The sequence below is a fragment of the Brienomyrus brachyistius genome, unplaced genomic scaffold (genome assembly GCF_023856365.1).
Source record: "Brienomyrus brachyistius isolate T26 unplaced genomic scaffold, BBRACH_0.4 scaffold35, whole genome shotgun sequence".
Taxonomy (NCBI): Eukaryota; Metazoa; Chordata; class Actinopteri; order Osteoglossiformes; family Mormyridae; genus Brienomyrus; species Brienomyrus brachyistius.
Window position 1 is genome coordinate 1,275,351 of NW_026042310.1, and position 16,910 is coordinate 1,292,260.

General features: G+C 48.9%; 1 protein-coding gene across 3 annotated transcripts; it reads left to right on the forward strand.

Annotated features, from left to right (window-relative positions):
- Nucleotides 1–28: 28 nt before the first annotated feature.
- On the forward strand, nt 29–15,816 carry sec24a (SEC24 homolog A, COPII coat complex component). 3 transcript variants are annotated; one of them, XM_048997824.1, is made up of 23 exons: nt 29–364; nt 3,478–4,005; nt 5,984–6,184; nt 6,864–6,947; nt 7,061–7,215; nt 7,332–7,513; nt 7,796–7,898; nt 8,023–8,149; nt 8,264–8,373; nt 8,639–8,751; nt 8,863–8,981; nt 9,349–9,404; nt 9,848–10,054; nt 10,369–10,492; nt 10,605–10,763; nt 10,955–11,128; nt 11,218–11,328; nt 11,419–11,594; nt 11,681–11,818; nt 13,011–13,115; nt 13,215–13,307; nt 13,415–13,518; nt 13,690–15,816. In XM_048997824.1, the coding sequence occupies exons 1-23, from the start codon at nt 307–309 to the stop codon at nt 13,802–13,804; spliced, it is 3,342 nt and encodes a 1,113-aa protein (XP_048853781.1). In that variant the 5' UTR covers nt 29–306; the 3' UTR covers nt 13,805–15,816. The 3 variants fall into 3 exon arrangements, with proteins under 3 accessions (XP_048853781.1, XP_048853782.1, XP_048853783.1); XM_048997825.1 differs by having other exon boundaries at nt 8,026–8,149; XM_048997826.1 differs by lacking the exon at nt 5,984–6,184 and having other exon boundaries at nt 30–364.
- The last annotated feature ends 1,094 nt before the right edge of the window (nt 15,817–16,910 follow it).

The window sequence follows — 16,910 nt, forward strand, 5'->3', positions numbered from 1 at the left end:
TTACACAGGAAATGCCACGTGTAATAACTGCGCATGCGTGCGGAGGACCCTTCGTTCGTGCAGGGGGGGATTTCAACTTCCTGTATGAGGACGGAGGAGGATTACACGATTACTTTCGGCGAGGCCTGCGCCCAAGAAAGACTGGGAAGGGCCCTAGTCATGGTTCTGTCTTAACGAACTAGCCGAGCATCGCAGACCACCGAGTTAAAAGCAGTCAGTCGGCCCATAAGATCTTTAGCCTCGGTTTTAAGGACTTTGTCGGTCGTTTCCTCCCGCATTTTATTCTGCCTTGGTGTCAGTTTCAAGATGTCAACTACTGGGTACAACTCTCAGAATGGAGCTGGAGGACAGCCTTACGCGAACGGTAAAACCGCTTTATATCGTCATTAATCCGTATCATGGCTCCTGTTGTTTACTTTTAAATGTAAAGGTCTTGTCAGCCGGTGAAATCTGATTGCTGTAAACCCGGAGTCTGCGGCTGGATTGACACCGAAATGTGTTACGACCAAGTGACGTTAAAAACGAAATAGCCCGACGGCCCCGATGTGTAAAAGTAGCTGTTCGCGGGCCACGAAAGTGCGCGGCTGCCGCTCTCATGGCTACTTTCACACGCCGAGGCCGTCGGGATGTTACTGGGCTCCGGCGTGGGCTCGCAGCTCCAGTCTCGGTCGTGTTTTCCTTCGACGATTAGCGACGTCGCGGTTGGTAAAAGTTTTCATGTGGTCCGGGGACGATGGTCGGTGAGGAGGGGGGGGGGGACGGCGCGGAGCCCTGCGGGAGGCTCGGTCGGCAACAAGTCGGAAAGGTCGCGTCCGATCAGTCATCGGAATTTGACTTTTTTCCCCCCTTATCAAGAGTTAAGACAACGGGTGGGTAGCGGAATTTCACCCAAACTTCTGTTCGGTATTACAGTCTGAACTTTTCTTGGCCGGAGTGACATCACGGGCACATCGTTTCATCGTGACGGTTTATGTTGGAATTATAGGCACTCTTATGCCTTTCATGCGTAACGATGGGCATTTCAGAATGCATGCCTGTCTTATTTGCTGTCCTTTGCCTACGTTTTGTTTTATAGTAGCTGTCACGTGTCTGATAAGAGGGTAGTTAACCCTGCCCCCTTTTCGGAGGGGTGTTTATTATGGACTGAGGGTTGATGTCTTTGCTGAGAGCTGCAGAGATCCCTGGCTGTCACCCAGCTTCTCGGACGGGCTGTATATGTGGCGTCCTTGGGTGGTTCCAGAGACTGAAGGCGGTTACGTGTCCGACTTCTTGGCTTCTTATTGAATTTTATTGCAAAATAGCTACCTGGCAGGAGTTGATGGCCGTTATTCCTTCCCATGTTCATCCTGCTGTTTGACCGAAGAGACTCCACACTCACAGCACAACTCCACAGTTTAGCCATAGACAAATTTTGGTTATTGTCACCGGTATTTACAGCAATTTTATCCAGATTTAAAAAATACTGCATTTGATTTATCCTATTCTCATTACCCTGAGATGGACAGCACAGATGAATCCAGTGGGTGCATGAACGATCTGAATTTTCTGGTGAAAGGCAAGTTTCATTAAGTTTTCCTTAATTAATGGCATCAGATTTCATGCACCAGCAAAACTGACTTTTATCTCTCAATATGGAAGAAATCGGAACCTTTGTACTCAGGTTAATCTCTGAACCTGATTCTTCTACCACACAGGTAATCAGGCAGTATTGAAAGGTTGTGTGACGTTCAGCGTTTCTTTCCGCTTCAGGGCTAAATGTTTGTTGATTCGTACTGGACATTTTGTTTAGTTGGACTTGGAAAGAGGCTTTGGAGGGGGGGTCTCGTGTCCTTGATCATTGTTTCTGAGAAATCCCTGGGTGTTTCTTGTGGTGTGCCACAGAGTGTCATATAGATGTGGGAGGGAAAGTTTGAGTAGTTGAACTTAAGTTCTGTGCACCTGACATAGGTCTGTGTGCTTGCTGATTGGATAAGGAGACCCAGGCCTGCTCTGATTGGAGGATTTGTTGTTCTGGTAATGGCTGACAGTCTGGCATCCAGAACTTGGCTGAGTACCTCATCTTCCATCCCATTTTCCAAACCGCTTATCCTACTGGGTCGCGGGGGGTCCGGAGCCTATCCCGGACGCAATGGGCACGAGGCAGGGAACAACCCAGGATCGGGGGCCAGCCCATCGCAGGGCACACTCACACCCCATTCACTCACACATGCACACCGATGGGCAATTTAGCAACTCCAATTAGCCTCAGCATGTCTTTGGACTGTGGGGGGAAACCGGAGTACCCGGAGGAAACCCCACGATGACATGGAGAGAACGTGCAAACTCCACACACATGTAACCCAGGCGGAGACACGAACCCGGGACCCAGAGGTGTGAGGCAACAGTGCTAACCACTGCACCACCATGCCGAGTACCTCATCTTATTCTTCATAATTGTCAATAATGTTTACGACCGGAAAATCCTCCTTTGCCAAGTGTAGTTTCTACAGGAAACGTCTGTGTTCATCTGTCATTTCGAAGCAAGATGGTGTTGCTTTGCCTATGAACGATGGTCCACATGAACTGGACTTGTGACCAGAAGTTAGCTAGGTTCAAGTCCCATCCGGGACCTTACTGGCTGAACGCCGGTCAAGGTATCTAACCAGAATGCCGAAATGGGTCAGACATGTATTGTATTGAGCCCGTTTGTATTGAGGTGTATTTCAAAAAGATGTGATTATTATGTCTTTTTTTCTTGTTTCTGATTCCTGGCAGTGCTGCTTCTGTGGAGCTTGTGGTTTTCTCTCCTGTATCGGATGGACTGTGCCTGAAATCCCCATAAAGGGATTATACATGTCTGATCCAACTGGTGGCCACTATTGGGATTCACTCTGGGAGCCTCTCTGGTCATTTTCAGGCCACTGTATAGCTCCACTTTTACTGCAGCGTCAGTAACTCGGAGGGACTCCCGGGTCGTCATTTCAACATGGCGGCTTACACAGTCAATAGTGTAATGGTTGGAAATGTAATTGCGCGCGATGTATTTAGAGAATCCTGTATCATGAGCATAAACAGTATCCTAGCATGCAGTGTCCGTATTTTTATCAGACTACTTAGTGTCTTCTGTTTCTTTGATTTGTTTGCCTGTCAACTAGACTATCGCTATAAATCTACTGAAATATTATTAAGCTTTTAATGTGGTTTGACTGGTTAGTGTTTCTGGTTTGTTTGCCTCTAAAAAAAAAAACCAGAACATCGCTTCGAAAATAATTAGTAAACCCGACGTTGTTTTTTTTTTTTTTGCTGTCCGAGCACATGTCCGTGGAGGCGGCCATGTTTGTTCCGAGACGTGTAGCTCGAGCGGGAGGCCGGTTGGATGCGACGTCGCGCACCTCAGAATTTTCGACTTCGCCGAGATAATCGCATGCATCATGAGGAACAAATTATTAAATCTCTATCTATATTACTAATTCTTAAAATTTTGTTTCACCCTGCCAGGTCCATCACAGAACCCTCTGCTGGTGCCACCTTCAGGCCTTGGATTCAACACTGGGACTCAGTCTCTGTATTCAAACCAGATGCCAGCCAAGGCGCCTCTCTCTACTGGCCCTGGACCATACAACCCTGGCCCCTATCAGATGACCCCTCCAGTCAGCTCCTATCAAGACCCAGGGCAGGCTGCGTTGGCCAGGCCACCAATGGGACCTGTTCAGCCTGCCCCCTTCAGGCCTGCAGGACCAGTGGCTCCTCAGTCGCAGAACTCCACCCCACCCCCAATGTCTAGCACTGCTTCGTATGCCCCACAGCCGACTTGGCCTTACGGGGTACCCCCGGTGTCAGTTAGCAGCCCTCCAGTTGCCACCATGGGGAACCACGTGACCCCGGCCCCCGGCTCTGTGCCGAACCGGCACTCTCCTTCTCCGTATGGTGCGGGTCACACACCCCCCCTCCACCATGGTGCCTCACTTCCTCCGGGACCCGTTTCTCTGCCTGCCTCCAGCACTAGCTCCAGCTACACCTACCAAGGTGAGTTGCCGGATCTCCTCCACTGCCCCGGGGTCCTTAGCGTAGGTGGTGATGCTCCTGCTGAATAAATATTAGGAATCCAGGTGTGTCCTGTCTTCACTCCTGCTAGCCTCACTGTCTAGGTCAGCGGTAGGCAATCTTTTCCAGAAGGGGCCATTGTGTTGTGGGTATTCGGCGCAACTCCCTAATTAGGTTACTAATTAGAGGGCTGATTGGCTGAAGAGTCCTCACACCTGGGATTTGACCAGCTGACATATAGGTTATCCCAAAAACCTGCATACACACCGGCTGTTTGCAAATAAGATCGCCCAACTTTGGTTTAGGTTCAGGTCTTACCCTCTTCCAAGATTGAGCGACAGAATCGCACAGCACTATGGGTTTCTTAAAACACCTGTGGGTACGGTTTACTGGGTACTGGGGATGTTCTCTACAGCGTCATAACAAATGCGCTTGCACTGCAAATAAGACAGTGTGATATACAGTGTAAAAAAAAAATATTGAAAGGTGGATTATCTCCACTTGTTGGACTTTATTTTTGGTTCCCCAGTAAAATAGGGAAGATATACGGTCTTGGTCGTGGGTTATGAAACAGGAAGATCCCCTTTGCTAAGGAGCGCTATCAGCAGGCTTTTTGTTGGAGGCAGACTTTGCCCCTGTCATCACACATTGGAGACCTGCTGGGCGGTGCTCCCCCCTCCCCCCGGTGTGGGGCGTCAGTGACGTTTAAGGCTTATCAGGGTGACAGTGATAGTTGAGGGCGGTTGGCTCACCTCGTCTGTTACCCGCGGCAGCGACGCAATCACAGCAGCTCAGACTGGCGCGCTGTGGATTCCAAATGGCAGGAGCCAATGTCCTTTTTTTTTTTCTGCCTTCGATGAAGGGTGCTGGGATAAATGACGAATGTGACCTAATATGCTGTCTGAAACCTGGAGTTATTTGTGGAGAACTGAATTGCATTGTGTTCTGGTGTCTCCGTGTGTGTGGGGTAGAGATGCACCGATTCGATAATCGGGATTGGCATCGACACCAATCCATACCTATTACATGGATCGGATGTCTCCGAATGTGCCCCATCCACGTCTGACACGTTTTGACACTCCTTGAAAAGAGAGCTGCTATTTCTGTTTGCAGTTCATACAAAATCTATCATATCATACAGCAGCTCTTTCCCATTTTGGATGTTGTTTTTTTTGGCGGCATTCAAGCCGAAGGCTAACGCTGCCCCTCCGCCTTTGTGTGAGCGCAGTGACTTCCGCCTGCTGTGACGTCACATGCTTACACTTCGGGGTACTAGGGGCATAAGAACATCAGATAAGAGGGTGATGATCTGGGAGTATTTTACGTGAAGCCTGTGTTGTGTGTGTTTCTAGTTGCCTAATTAAAGAATACATAAAGTATTAATATTTATATAATGTTATTTAAAAGTATTAAAGTAAAAAGCTCTTGTCGGATTCTGTATTTGAATTGGCAGTTGTGTATTGGAACTGAAGAATGTGGATCAGCCCATAGCTAATGTGGGGACTGCAGTCCTTTTGGTACACAGCTTCAGCGCTGTCTAAATGTCATGCCCTGATCCAGCAGAACTAAAAAATGACCCATCAGAGAGCGGTATTTAACCCTCGGTGTAACAGACACCCGAAGGTCATGTATATGTAATTAAATATTTAAAACATCTAGGCATGCATTGAAGGATCCCTTGGGATTGACTCGCATTTATGCCTCCTGTCATTGCCTGGGACTCTCACATCCCTTTCATGAGGTTCCTTCCCATTCACAGTATAGGTCAGTGTCGCCTGTTACGTAGAAGCTTTTTTAGTGTGTCACCTGCAGGTGCTGGGCGGATGGCTCGTGAGAATGAGTCGCTGTGTGTCATTCAGATTTACCGCATATGTTCTTACGCAGTCAACATGTTGGCTGTGATGAAACAGTTGTTTTTATGAATGAACTAAAACTGAGCGAACCGTGTCCCGGGTAACAGGTTCTGGCCCAGCTCCACCCCTGATGAATCCTGTATCATTTCACCCATTCCCACCTGGGAGATCACCTTACGGCCCCCCACCAGCAGCTACTGGGCCCCCTCAAGGCATGGCCCCCCCCCCAGGCATGAGGCCCACTCCGCCCCCTACGAATCCTGGGATAAATGCTACCCCTCTGGCGCCACCTTCTGGTAAACATGAAGGTGAGAGCTATGGTTCATAAACAAATCTTGTATTGGTCGCATGCTTATAAAGGGGTCTGTATTGCAGTAACTTGAAATAACGGTTTTCCAGTAAAATGATAAATAGATGATTTGAGCTTGAGTAAATGTATTTTAATATTTGAACTGCTCAGTCATGTAATTGTGAAGTATTTCGCTGATACACAAATGGAAAATGGTGTCATTTAATCCCCCGCAAGTGAAATCCCTGTTATCTCTCACCCCCTTTTCACGCTAGCCTCTAGTTTTGGAAGCGTTGCTAATAGTGTGGTTGGGGACGAGCCGTTGTTATCCCATTCTGATGACGAGGGCAAGGAGTTTGGTATTGATCACCCAGGTGTGGAGTCACCCTCTCCTGTCGTGCCTGCCGTCCCGTGTCGTATCTGTGTTTCACTCCAGTCCGGCCCCCATGTTTTCGCCATTTCCGGTCTCCCACCCCCATATACCCATGTAATTTAAGCCTGATAGACGTGTTTCAGTGCTCTTTCGTGGCAGCTAAACTAACGTGGCCTTTATTTCCTCACCATCCTCCATTTCCCGTCATGTTCTGGGATACATATTGTATTTGTGCCCGTTGGTCTATGTGTGTGTCTGGATAACTGAGGATTATGCATGAGTGCTGATTTTTTAAAATTTTGCTTTGTATGTTTTTTTTTCAAAGGAGTGGGACAGGTGCCCATGCCTGGTGATGCTTCTCAAGTCCCCAACAGCTTTGATCATTTGGAGATGGGCACGAAAGGCATGGGTAAGGACCCGGGGAGGGGGGAAATCCCCAGTGTGATCTATTGGCGTGGGGGGTTACCCCTAAGGAAGTGCTGCTCGCAAGGCTTAAATGTGTGCACATCCTGTCTCTTCTAGTGGGGCCGCCTCCTCCTCAGACTGGGTTGGCTGGCAGGCCGACTGGCCAGTCGTACCCCTCGCTTCCACCTGGTTATGCAAACATGGTTCCCAGCGCTTCACCCTTGCAGTCCCCGAAGCCACCGTATAGCCCAGCACACCAGCCATACCAACAGGTACGGTGTGTGTCCCCCAGCCCACTCCGGGGTTTAGTCTCTGCCGCCCGGGTTTAGTTGCGATCCTGTGCTCGTTTTACGACTGCCGTTGAACAGTGTCGTCGTGTTGTGCCCAGCCTCAGGCCAACCCAGCCCAGCTCAGCCCATCCTTGGCTGCGCTGAGCCTGCAGTCCCAGTCCCCCGAGGTCTTGAGGGCCGTGAACCTCCTGCAGGAGCGGAACATTCTCCCCCCTGGGCCCGTCACCCCGCCAACGCCCTGCCTGCCCCAGGACTTGCAGAAGCTCAACTGCAACCCAGAGTGAGTCCAACCCTCAAGATCGAGATGAGGCCCACTTGTGCCTCCGTCGTCCTTTCATCCGTCCGCCTGTCAAGGTTTTTAAGTTTGCCCCCATACCATCCTGAGAGATTCTGGTGGTATTGTAAGACCAGGTGACATCTATGATGACATTCTACATGGCGGGGGTCACTCCTGTCGTGATTTACTGGTGACCCATGATGCTTTGAGGTCTAGGCTGCCACGCCTGCTTTCCTGTCCGTTCCATCCCATTCACACTTCTCCCGTACCCCCCCATTCCTGTAGGGTGTTCCGCAGCACGCTGGCCAACATCCCGCAGACACAGTCGCTGTTGAACAAGGCCAAGCTCCCTCTGGGGCTACTGCTTCACCCTTTCAAAGACCTCTCGGTAAGATCCAGACCCGGCTGGTATCACCTGCTACCTCTTGGTGGACCCTTGGTGTTTTAACCAGGTTTATCTTGTGGGACTTGTGTTGGCCTCTGCGTTTCATCTCCGCCGTTTTCCATTTCAGCAGCTGCCCGTCGTGACGTCAAGCACCATCGTCAGGTGTCGCTCCTGCCGAACCTACATCAACCCCTTTGTCTCCTTCCTGGACCAGAGACGATGGAAGTGCAACCTCTGTTATAGGGTCAATGATGGTGAGGGACCAAGCGGTCTTGCCCTAACAATGTGGGATTGCTAGTCGTCGGGGCTGTGAATCTAGGTCTTTGACCAAGGCACATCTGCTTCCCCTTTGGTACCTTTCTGGGCAGTTCCTGAAGAGTTCATGTACAACCCAGTGAGTAGATCTTATGGAGAACCACACAAAAGGCCTGAGGTCCAGAATCCCACCATTGAGTTCATCGCACCCTCAGAATATATGGTAAACTGACGTCTCCTTCCTTTATGATCTGTTTCCTTGAAGACAAAAGTGTAGCTGCTGTAATAATTGACTTTGTTAAATGTATTCTGTGATAAGACAAATATATAAAAGACCTCTATAACCAAAGAAAGCATACAAGTATCTCTGATCTCTCACAGATGTTGTACAGATTTATGTGAAAGTTTGGCAATACATACTGTAGTCATTGGTTTTCAGGAACCCACGGAATGCTGCATGACTAATGTCTCGTATCTCTCCCCCTCAGTTGAGGCCACCTCAGCCTGCCGTCTACCTTTTCGTGCTCGACGTATCCCATAATGCCGTGGAGACGGGCTACTTGGACGTGGTCTGCCAGTCGCTCCTGGATAACTTGAGCTCGTACGTGTGCTGATCGGCTAGCCTCAGAGCAGGGAGGCAGCTCGTAATCCTGACCAAATGTCAGGCCGAGGGGGCGTGGGGATGCTGACTGAGTGGGTGGTCTCGCCGCAGGCTTCCGGGAGACACAAGGACGAAGATCGGCTTCATCACGTTCGACAGCACCATCCACTTCTACAACCTGCAGGAGGGCCTGTCCCAGCCGCAGATGCTCATCGTCTCGGACATTGATGGTGAGCTGACGCCGGAACTGAGCCAGCTAGCAGTCCCTGCCGCGCTTTAGCTTCGCTTGTAATCACTGAGCCTCATGTATTCCTACACAGACAAGCTGCGTTTCATTTCTACACGGTTTTATACAGTACGGCTTCGGTTTCCTCCAAAGATGGCCGACCTCACTTTTAACCCTCCTCAAATACCCCCTTTTCTCTGTACTCGTTTAACGGCAGTTCGTGAGAGGCTGCATTATTCTGTTCATTAGTGTGGGGGCGAGGGAGGGGGAGGTGGTGAACTGAAACTGGTCTAAGGGGGTGACAGTGTCCCCAAAGTGCTGGTTTGAAAGCGCCATCAGCACCTGATCCACTCGTCTCTCGTTTCCTGCAGATATTTTCATACCGACACCAGACAGCCTTTTAGTCAACCTCAATGACTGCAAGGAGGTGAGTGTGTGTGTGTGTGTGTCTCTCTCTCTCTCTCTCTCTCTATATATACATATATATATATATATACACACACACACATACATACATACACGTACACACACATACATATGGGAGAGAGAAATGGTGTTCTGCCTTTAACACCAGTGAAAATATTGTATGAACCTGTTAATTGAGGTACCTTGTGTTCTTTGGAGAACTGTCTGTAGTCTGATTCGTTGTTTTGACTTAAGGTTGCACAATTAAGTGCTTGGTCTTGGAATGCAGGGCAGCTGACTCTTGGCCAGAGAACAACATGCGTGTTTTTTTTTTTTTTGTGTTAACGTTGTTTCTGTGGTTCCAGTGAAACTCTGGGTAACGGGTTAGCGGTTGTGCGCGTCTGCGTGTGTCCCCGAGGAGGCAGCCTTCCTGATCAAAGCCGTCTCCCCCCCCCCTCCCTGCAGCTGGTGCAGGACCTGCTGAAGGGTTTGCCGCAGATGTTCAAGAAGACCATGGAGACCCAGTCGGCGCTGGGCCCGGCGCTGCAGGCCGCGTTCAAGCTGCTGTCCCCCACTGGCGGCCGGGCTTCTGTCTTCCAGACCCAGCTGCCCACGCTCGGCGTGGGGGCCCTTAAATCGAGGGAAGACCCCAATCAAAGGGCATCTCTGAAGGTCTGGTCCAGGCTTGTGTGTGTGTGTGTGTGTGTCTAGGGGCATTGCAGAGAAGATTTATGAAATGGTAATGTTGATTAAAAGCTTAAAAATAGCTCGGTTACCATAGCACTCTGCATCCATTTTGGAATTGACATTTTTATTAATGGAATTTAATTAGATTCCTAAAATGCTGTCAGTTGTTTATCTGTGTGATTAGCGTGCTGGGTTGATACAGAAGTCATTAGCGGGTCCCTCATCGCCAAGGCTGCCTGCGAACCGTGTGTGTGGAAGGCTAACACTGGTGGGCCTGTTTTCCCTGTTCCTCTCACCAGGACATCCAGCATCTGTCTCCTGCCACCGATTTCTATAAGAAGCTGGCGCTCGACTGTTCGGGACAGCAAGTGGCTGTGGATCTGTTCCTTCTGAGCGGGCAGTACTGTGATTTGGCGTCTCTGGGTGAGCATCGTCTCCTCCACCCATCTCGGCAGGCTGGTCGGGGTTCCACCCTCACATGGTCGTGGAGAATCTCCGCTTGACTCGTGGTCTTTTTTACTCTGGTTCGTTGCAGGTTGCATATCTAGGTACTCCGCAGGAAGCGTCCACTACTACCCCTCCTACCACCATCAGCACAACCTAGCTGAGGTGGAGCGTTTCCAGAAGGACCTGAAAAGATATCTCACCAGGAAGATCGGCTTCGAGGCAGTCATGAGGATACGCTGCACCAAAGGTGACCTCCAGGACCTTACTCCTACTCATTTTCAGCAGAGGTCTTTGAGTAGTTTTCTCCTTGTTGTTGAGATTCCTGTTCTGTTTGAGGTTCTGCAAATGATGTGGCAGTTTGGGTTTGTAGAACTCAACAGGCATGAGTTTAGAGTATTGAGAACACTGGCCCTGAATCTGTCCAAATCTTCCTCCCAGGCCTGTCCATACACACCTTCCACGGGAACTTCTTCGTACGGTCCACCGACCTACTTTCGCTGCCCAACGTGAACCCGGATGCGGGCTTTGCCGTGCAGATGTCTATCGAGGAGAACCTGATGGACCTGCAGGCGGTGTCCTTCCAGGCTGCTCTTCTGTACACGTCCAGCAAAGGTAGAGAGAGGAGCGGGGCGGCAGAGGGGGACGTATGTCACTCGCATGTGACTTTCATGCGACTCTTACACGCGTTTGCTTGTTTCCAGGAGAGCGGCGGATTCGAGTCCATACCATGTGTCTTCCCGTCGTCAACTCCATGGCGGATATCTTTGCGGGAGCGGACGTCCAGGCTATCACCGGATTGCTGGCTAGCATGGGTGAGAGCCGGTTCACTACTGGTTACTGGTAGAAATGGGAACGGATGTTTGGCTGTGCAGTTTTGCTGAACTTGACTCTCGAACCCCCAGCCGTGGACCGCTCTGTGTCGGCGAGCCTGAGCGATGCCCGCGACGCCCTGACCAACGCGGCCGTGGACTCGCTGTCGGCGTACCGCTCTTCGGTGCTTACTGTCCAGCAGCCTGGCCTCCTGGCTCCCAGCTGCCTGCGCCTCTTCCCCCTCTACATCCTGGCCCTGCTCAAGCAGGTAACTGCCTCCCATAAACTAGGCTGCGACTATGTCTGTTTCGACTCTCCCCTTGCAGCCCTCAAGCCCTGTTTTCTCGGTTGCAGAAAGCCTTCCGGACGGGCACCAGCACCCGGCTGGACGACCGTGTGTTCGCCATGTTCCAGCTGAAGTACCAGCCGCTGTCATACCTCATGCTTATGATCCACCCGGCTCTCTACAGAGTGGACGATCTGACCGATGAGGTGAGGTGATGGGGACAGGGTACCTTTCCACCAGCAGTGGTGTTCAGTTCAAGTCCAGAAAGTACAAATCCAGACCATGGTTTTGCTTCGACCAACCAGTTGAGTATAAAGAGTCACAGTGACAGACAGGGATGGGAACAAGTCATTCCTTGGCGAGTCTGAGTCGAGTCTTGAGTTGTTTGCCCTCAAGTCCAAGTCGACTCCAAGTTTTTCTATCATTTTTGCTGTTAAGTCACAAGTTATCAAATTTGTAACTCATCAACTTGAGTTGTGAGTCATGTACCTTGAATCTCTATCTTATTTTTTACCTTTAGTGATAACTTTTGCTACAGTACGTTCGTTGGATACGTTCTTTATAGGTAGAAAGGAGTTGAAGAGTATCCACTCATGGTTGTCCTCATACAGTTTTTACATCCATGTATATGTCGATTTGTATGTAAACAACCTCAAGTCTTTTCGAGTCATAGGGTCCAAGTCGGCTCCAAGACGTCTTGAGTCGTTTTCCCTCAAGTCCAAGTCGAGTCCAAGGCTTCCATCAGTTTAGCTGAGTTGAGCCACAAGTAGGCATGTAACGAATCGCGAATCGGTTAAAAATTGATGTAAATGTATGACGATTTCAACTGGCTAATGTGGAAAACGAATTACTATGTAGGAGTACTTCACGATACTTTACTTAACAGAAAAATTGGTATAATATTACATTTGATTTCACGATGTCAGTTCAACGTCAGTTGCCACTGCGTATTCACGTCGACGTCGTACGTTAGCTTTTGGTTTTGACCGAACGTGAGATGGTGAGCAAACTTGAAATTGAGGACACACCCTCCCCCGATCTTAAATCGGCGGTGTGGCAGCATTTTAGCTTTCCGGTAATCAAACACGAAAACGGCGAGAAAAGCAGAGACAAGACAAAAACTGGATGCAAACATTGTAAAAGAATGTATCGTTGCATCCCTAGTCGCTAGTCATCAAATTTATGACTTGAATCTAAGTCAAGTCATGAATCAGTTACTCGAGTCCCCACCTCTGGTGACAGAGTACTCAACTGGTCGTTTGAAACAAAACCTTGGCCTGGATTTGTACTTTCTGGACTTGAACTTTCCGCCTCCATCCACCAGGCATGCTGAATTTGTCATGAGGCCGCCCTCCCACTGACGGGTCCCTCTTCTGTCTCTCTTTGCCGTCCCATCAGGGCGCCTTGAACCTCACCGAGCGCACCATCCCCCAGCCCAAGGTGCTGCAGCTGTCTGTGGAGAAGCTGAATCGGGAGGGAGCCTTCCTCATGGACGCCGGCTCAGTGGGTGTGATCGGCCAGGGGCTGAGTGGGGCGTCCCGCGCGTGATGGGTGGCGGTCCCTGTTTGTTTACTCGCTGGTTTGTTCTTCCCCGACTTCCAGGCGATGTTCCTCTGGATCGGCAGGAACTGCAGTCTCAGCTTCCTCTCTCAGGTGCTGGGAGTCCCGAGCTACGCTGCTGTGCCTCAGAGCATGGTAAAGCCGCGCCGTCTGCCATTTTCGTTATTCACGTCGTCGTCGTCGTCGACTCTGCCCTTGTGATGCTAAGCAATGTCGTCTCCTCCGACTCCCATCGTTCCCAGAACCAGCTCCCCGAGTTGGACACTGCCGAGTCGGTCCGCACCCGGGCCTTCGTGGGCTGGCTCAGGGAGCAGAGACCCTTCTTTCCTGTCCTGCACATTGTCAGGTGGGTCGCGCAGGCCGTTCGGCCGCTATCCGCCGCCCCAAAACCGCGTCACGGGAGGGATCCAAGCGCCGCTCGCTCTCCCGCAGAGAGGCGAGGTGACTAGAGTACGCGGAGGGCATCTCTGTACACGCGGGGTGACGGAGGAGAACGTGACCCTGTTTTCTCTCGCAGGGAGGAGAGTCAACTGAAAGTCGCCTTTATGCAAAACATGGTCGAGGACCGGACTGAGTCTGCGCTGTCTTACTACGAGTACCTGCTCCACCTGCAGCAGCAGACCAGCAAGTAGAGTCCTGGGTTCAAGGCTCTGCTGCAGCCGGAGATGAACGGATGATAGCGAGACTATGGCAAACAACCACCACCCCCCCCCCCCTCCGTCCACCCCTCCAGGAGACTGGTTTCTTCCGAGTATCTTCAATAAACGGCTCAGTCAGTGGGCCTATCTTGCCTTTCCTGACGCGTGACCTTTTTTTTGTGGATTTAATTAAATTCAGCGTTTTTTTTTTTTTTTTGTTAATTAAATGTCGAGGAGAAACTAACAGGGATGGCAGCCCCAAACAGATCTGACTCGCACGGGGACTGTGGAGATGGGAGTCGTGCTCGTCCATCTCGTCAGAAAGAGCCCATCTGTTTTTCGTAATGTGATGGATACCGTAGTTGACACTTTGAGAATGCAGGGAGCGATCCTGGGCTTCTGTGGGGTGAAAAATGACCTCCTGGCCCTTAAAACATGAACCCCCCTCAATGATGACATCACCTTTTAATTCTAGATTGCGAGAATGCCGATTTGGATGCTTTTGATTGCCGAACAAATATTTACAAATGCAGGGCGAGCAAGGACTCCGCTGATCTCAGCCGGCCACCTTGGCTGAGTAACATGGAATAGTGTGGAAATAACAGCATTCTGTCATTTCAGGTGTTTGTGCTGTTTTTCAGACTAAAATTCTCCGCTTTTGGGACTTCAGCCTCTGAAGACGTCTTCAAATTTTTGTTTACTTTTTAATTTATGTGTTTTTTTTTTCTGGACTTAATTGTGTAATTACCATTTAAAGGAATTCAGTTTTTACAGTAAACCATTGTGTTTAAACAGACACTATATAAAATATTTTAATATAATAGGATATGGGTAAATTCTTTTAACACAGACTCATTACGACGTGACCTTTTAATCATGCTTTGTTAAGTTGTATATCGGGGGAGAAGAGAACCTATATTATATCGGTAAGGTGTTGATTTTAGCGTAAACGTATTACTGTGAAATGGCGCTAAATCAGAAATGGGTTGGGGTTTCTGAGCCTGTTCTTACCTAACGGGTGACAGTTCTGAATGGGTGCAGCTTTATTAAACATTAAGGAGGGCGTGAAGTGTAGTCTGCTACAGGTCTGACTGTGTCTGTCGGCCCGCCTGTTCGCCGCAGAGATGTTTAAGTTCTGTCTGCACACTAAGATCAGCTTTAAAATATTATTTTTTATCTTAAAGTGCTTGATATCTTTAGGAAATTGGCCTAGTTAAGGCCGTCGTCTTGCAGTGTAATCTCAAAGCCGATTTGGGTCAGTCTTTCTGGCCGATATCTGAAAACGCATCGATGGTTATTGAGTGTCTGCGATTTGAATGAAGGAGCTAGCTGTGAATGTACTAATTTTGGGTGGTTGTCATTCAGAGTATCTGACACTGAGTGGGGGGGGGGAGGGGGAGGGGTGTGGATTTATTAAAACATTGTTGCAGTTTATTTTTCAATAAAGCCAGACGAGGAGAAATGGAAATGCAGGGAAGATGCTGTCATTATTTTCACGGAAAAAAAACCCCATATTACCAACAAAATATGGAGTGATCGGGGACCGTTATCTCGATCGCGTCTTTTACGACACTGTTTTCAAGTTCAGAGAAAGACTTTGGTTCTTGGTCTCCTTCAGGTCCTGCTTAATCCACCTTGTTCGTGTAACAGTTAATTGTGTTTGTAATCATTAAGGATGAATCTAATTGCTGTGTTTGAATGGTGGTGTGTGTCCCCCGCTACCCCCCCCCCCCCCCCCAAATTTCTGTCAATGTCATATTTCTACAAGAACAAGAACAAATCACCTGAAAATTGAACTTTTGTTTCCTCTTCAGTCATGGTTTGTACACTGTAAGTGAAACAAAGACCATTTTGTAAAGTTAGTGTATCGTAACAAATTAAATACTAGCTCTCAGAATAAGCCCTCTGTGTGTTTGTAACAAATTGATTTGTACAGTCGAATGCCTGGAGGTTTTAACTAATGGAAATGGACATCACTGCCTAAAATTAAATTTTATTGTACACAACTGGCAATCTGAGTACATTTTTCAACAAATACTCTGGTCAATTGTGTGTGTGTGTGTGTGTGTGTGTTTCTGTTTGTCCATCTCTTACATTTACTGAGTAGTCAGCAGTGGTATTTATGGGTTTGCCACACATCAGAGAGAGCAGTGCTTGCTAATGATGCTGTATCAAGTTCATCTGTCAAACTGTGGCCCAGCTGAGTCAACAAGCAGCACCGGGGCACCATAACTTCATTATAACTGATCCATCTGTTTTTAATTACAGTTTATTCAGTCAGGTCTCCTGGTGACCTATGGGAGGCTTAGCACACACAGCTGATCCACCATGAGGCAATCGCTTGGCAGGCCTGCTGTTGGATCACGTGGGCTGTATGTGGGCTGTGGGAAGAAACCAACTCTGGAAGTGAAAACATATGAGGGGGGGGGGAAATATATGCTCAAACCTGATGGACCTTTAATACATATGGATGTTAAACCCCCCCCCCCAACTCTGTAATTGAGGTGGCATGAGCTGTTCACTGACCCCTGTTAAAGTGCATTGACAACCCTATCATTAATTCATTAATATGCCCCACAGTTAAAAACACACACAAGTCTTCCTACTCCATTTCCATTAACACCAAGTTACTATTGAGTTACATGATAATTCTAGCATACAACTTTTTTCTTTTTGAGAAAGCAGGATCAGACGATCACTGGAGCATTTGGGTAAGACGAACCTTGTTCAAAGACTTGATGAAATCATTTTGCTGACCTCCAGATTTGAACCAACAACCGTCTGATACTTACCGGCATTATATCTATGAGATACCGGCTGATTGGTGGACACTGGGCCTGTAAGAAGCAACGTGTCTGACGAAGGGATTCACAGTAGCTGAGATTCCAGTTCATCTCCTGGTCACAGACTTGCACAATCACACCCTAATGGCAGTGAAATAAATGACAGAATAACATGACAAAGATTGAATTCCTAACACCTTGTCGGCCATATTGGGCCCAGTGATAAAGCGTCTGTCTATAGAAAATTACCCACGGTGACATAGAAAATGAATTACCTTCCAAATGAAAACAACGCACATTTGTTCTGCCTCAGAAAA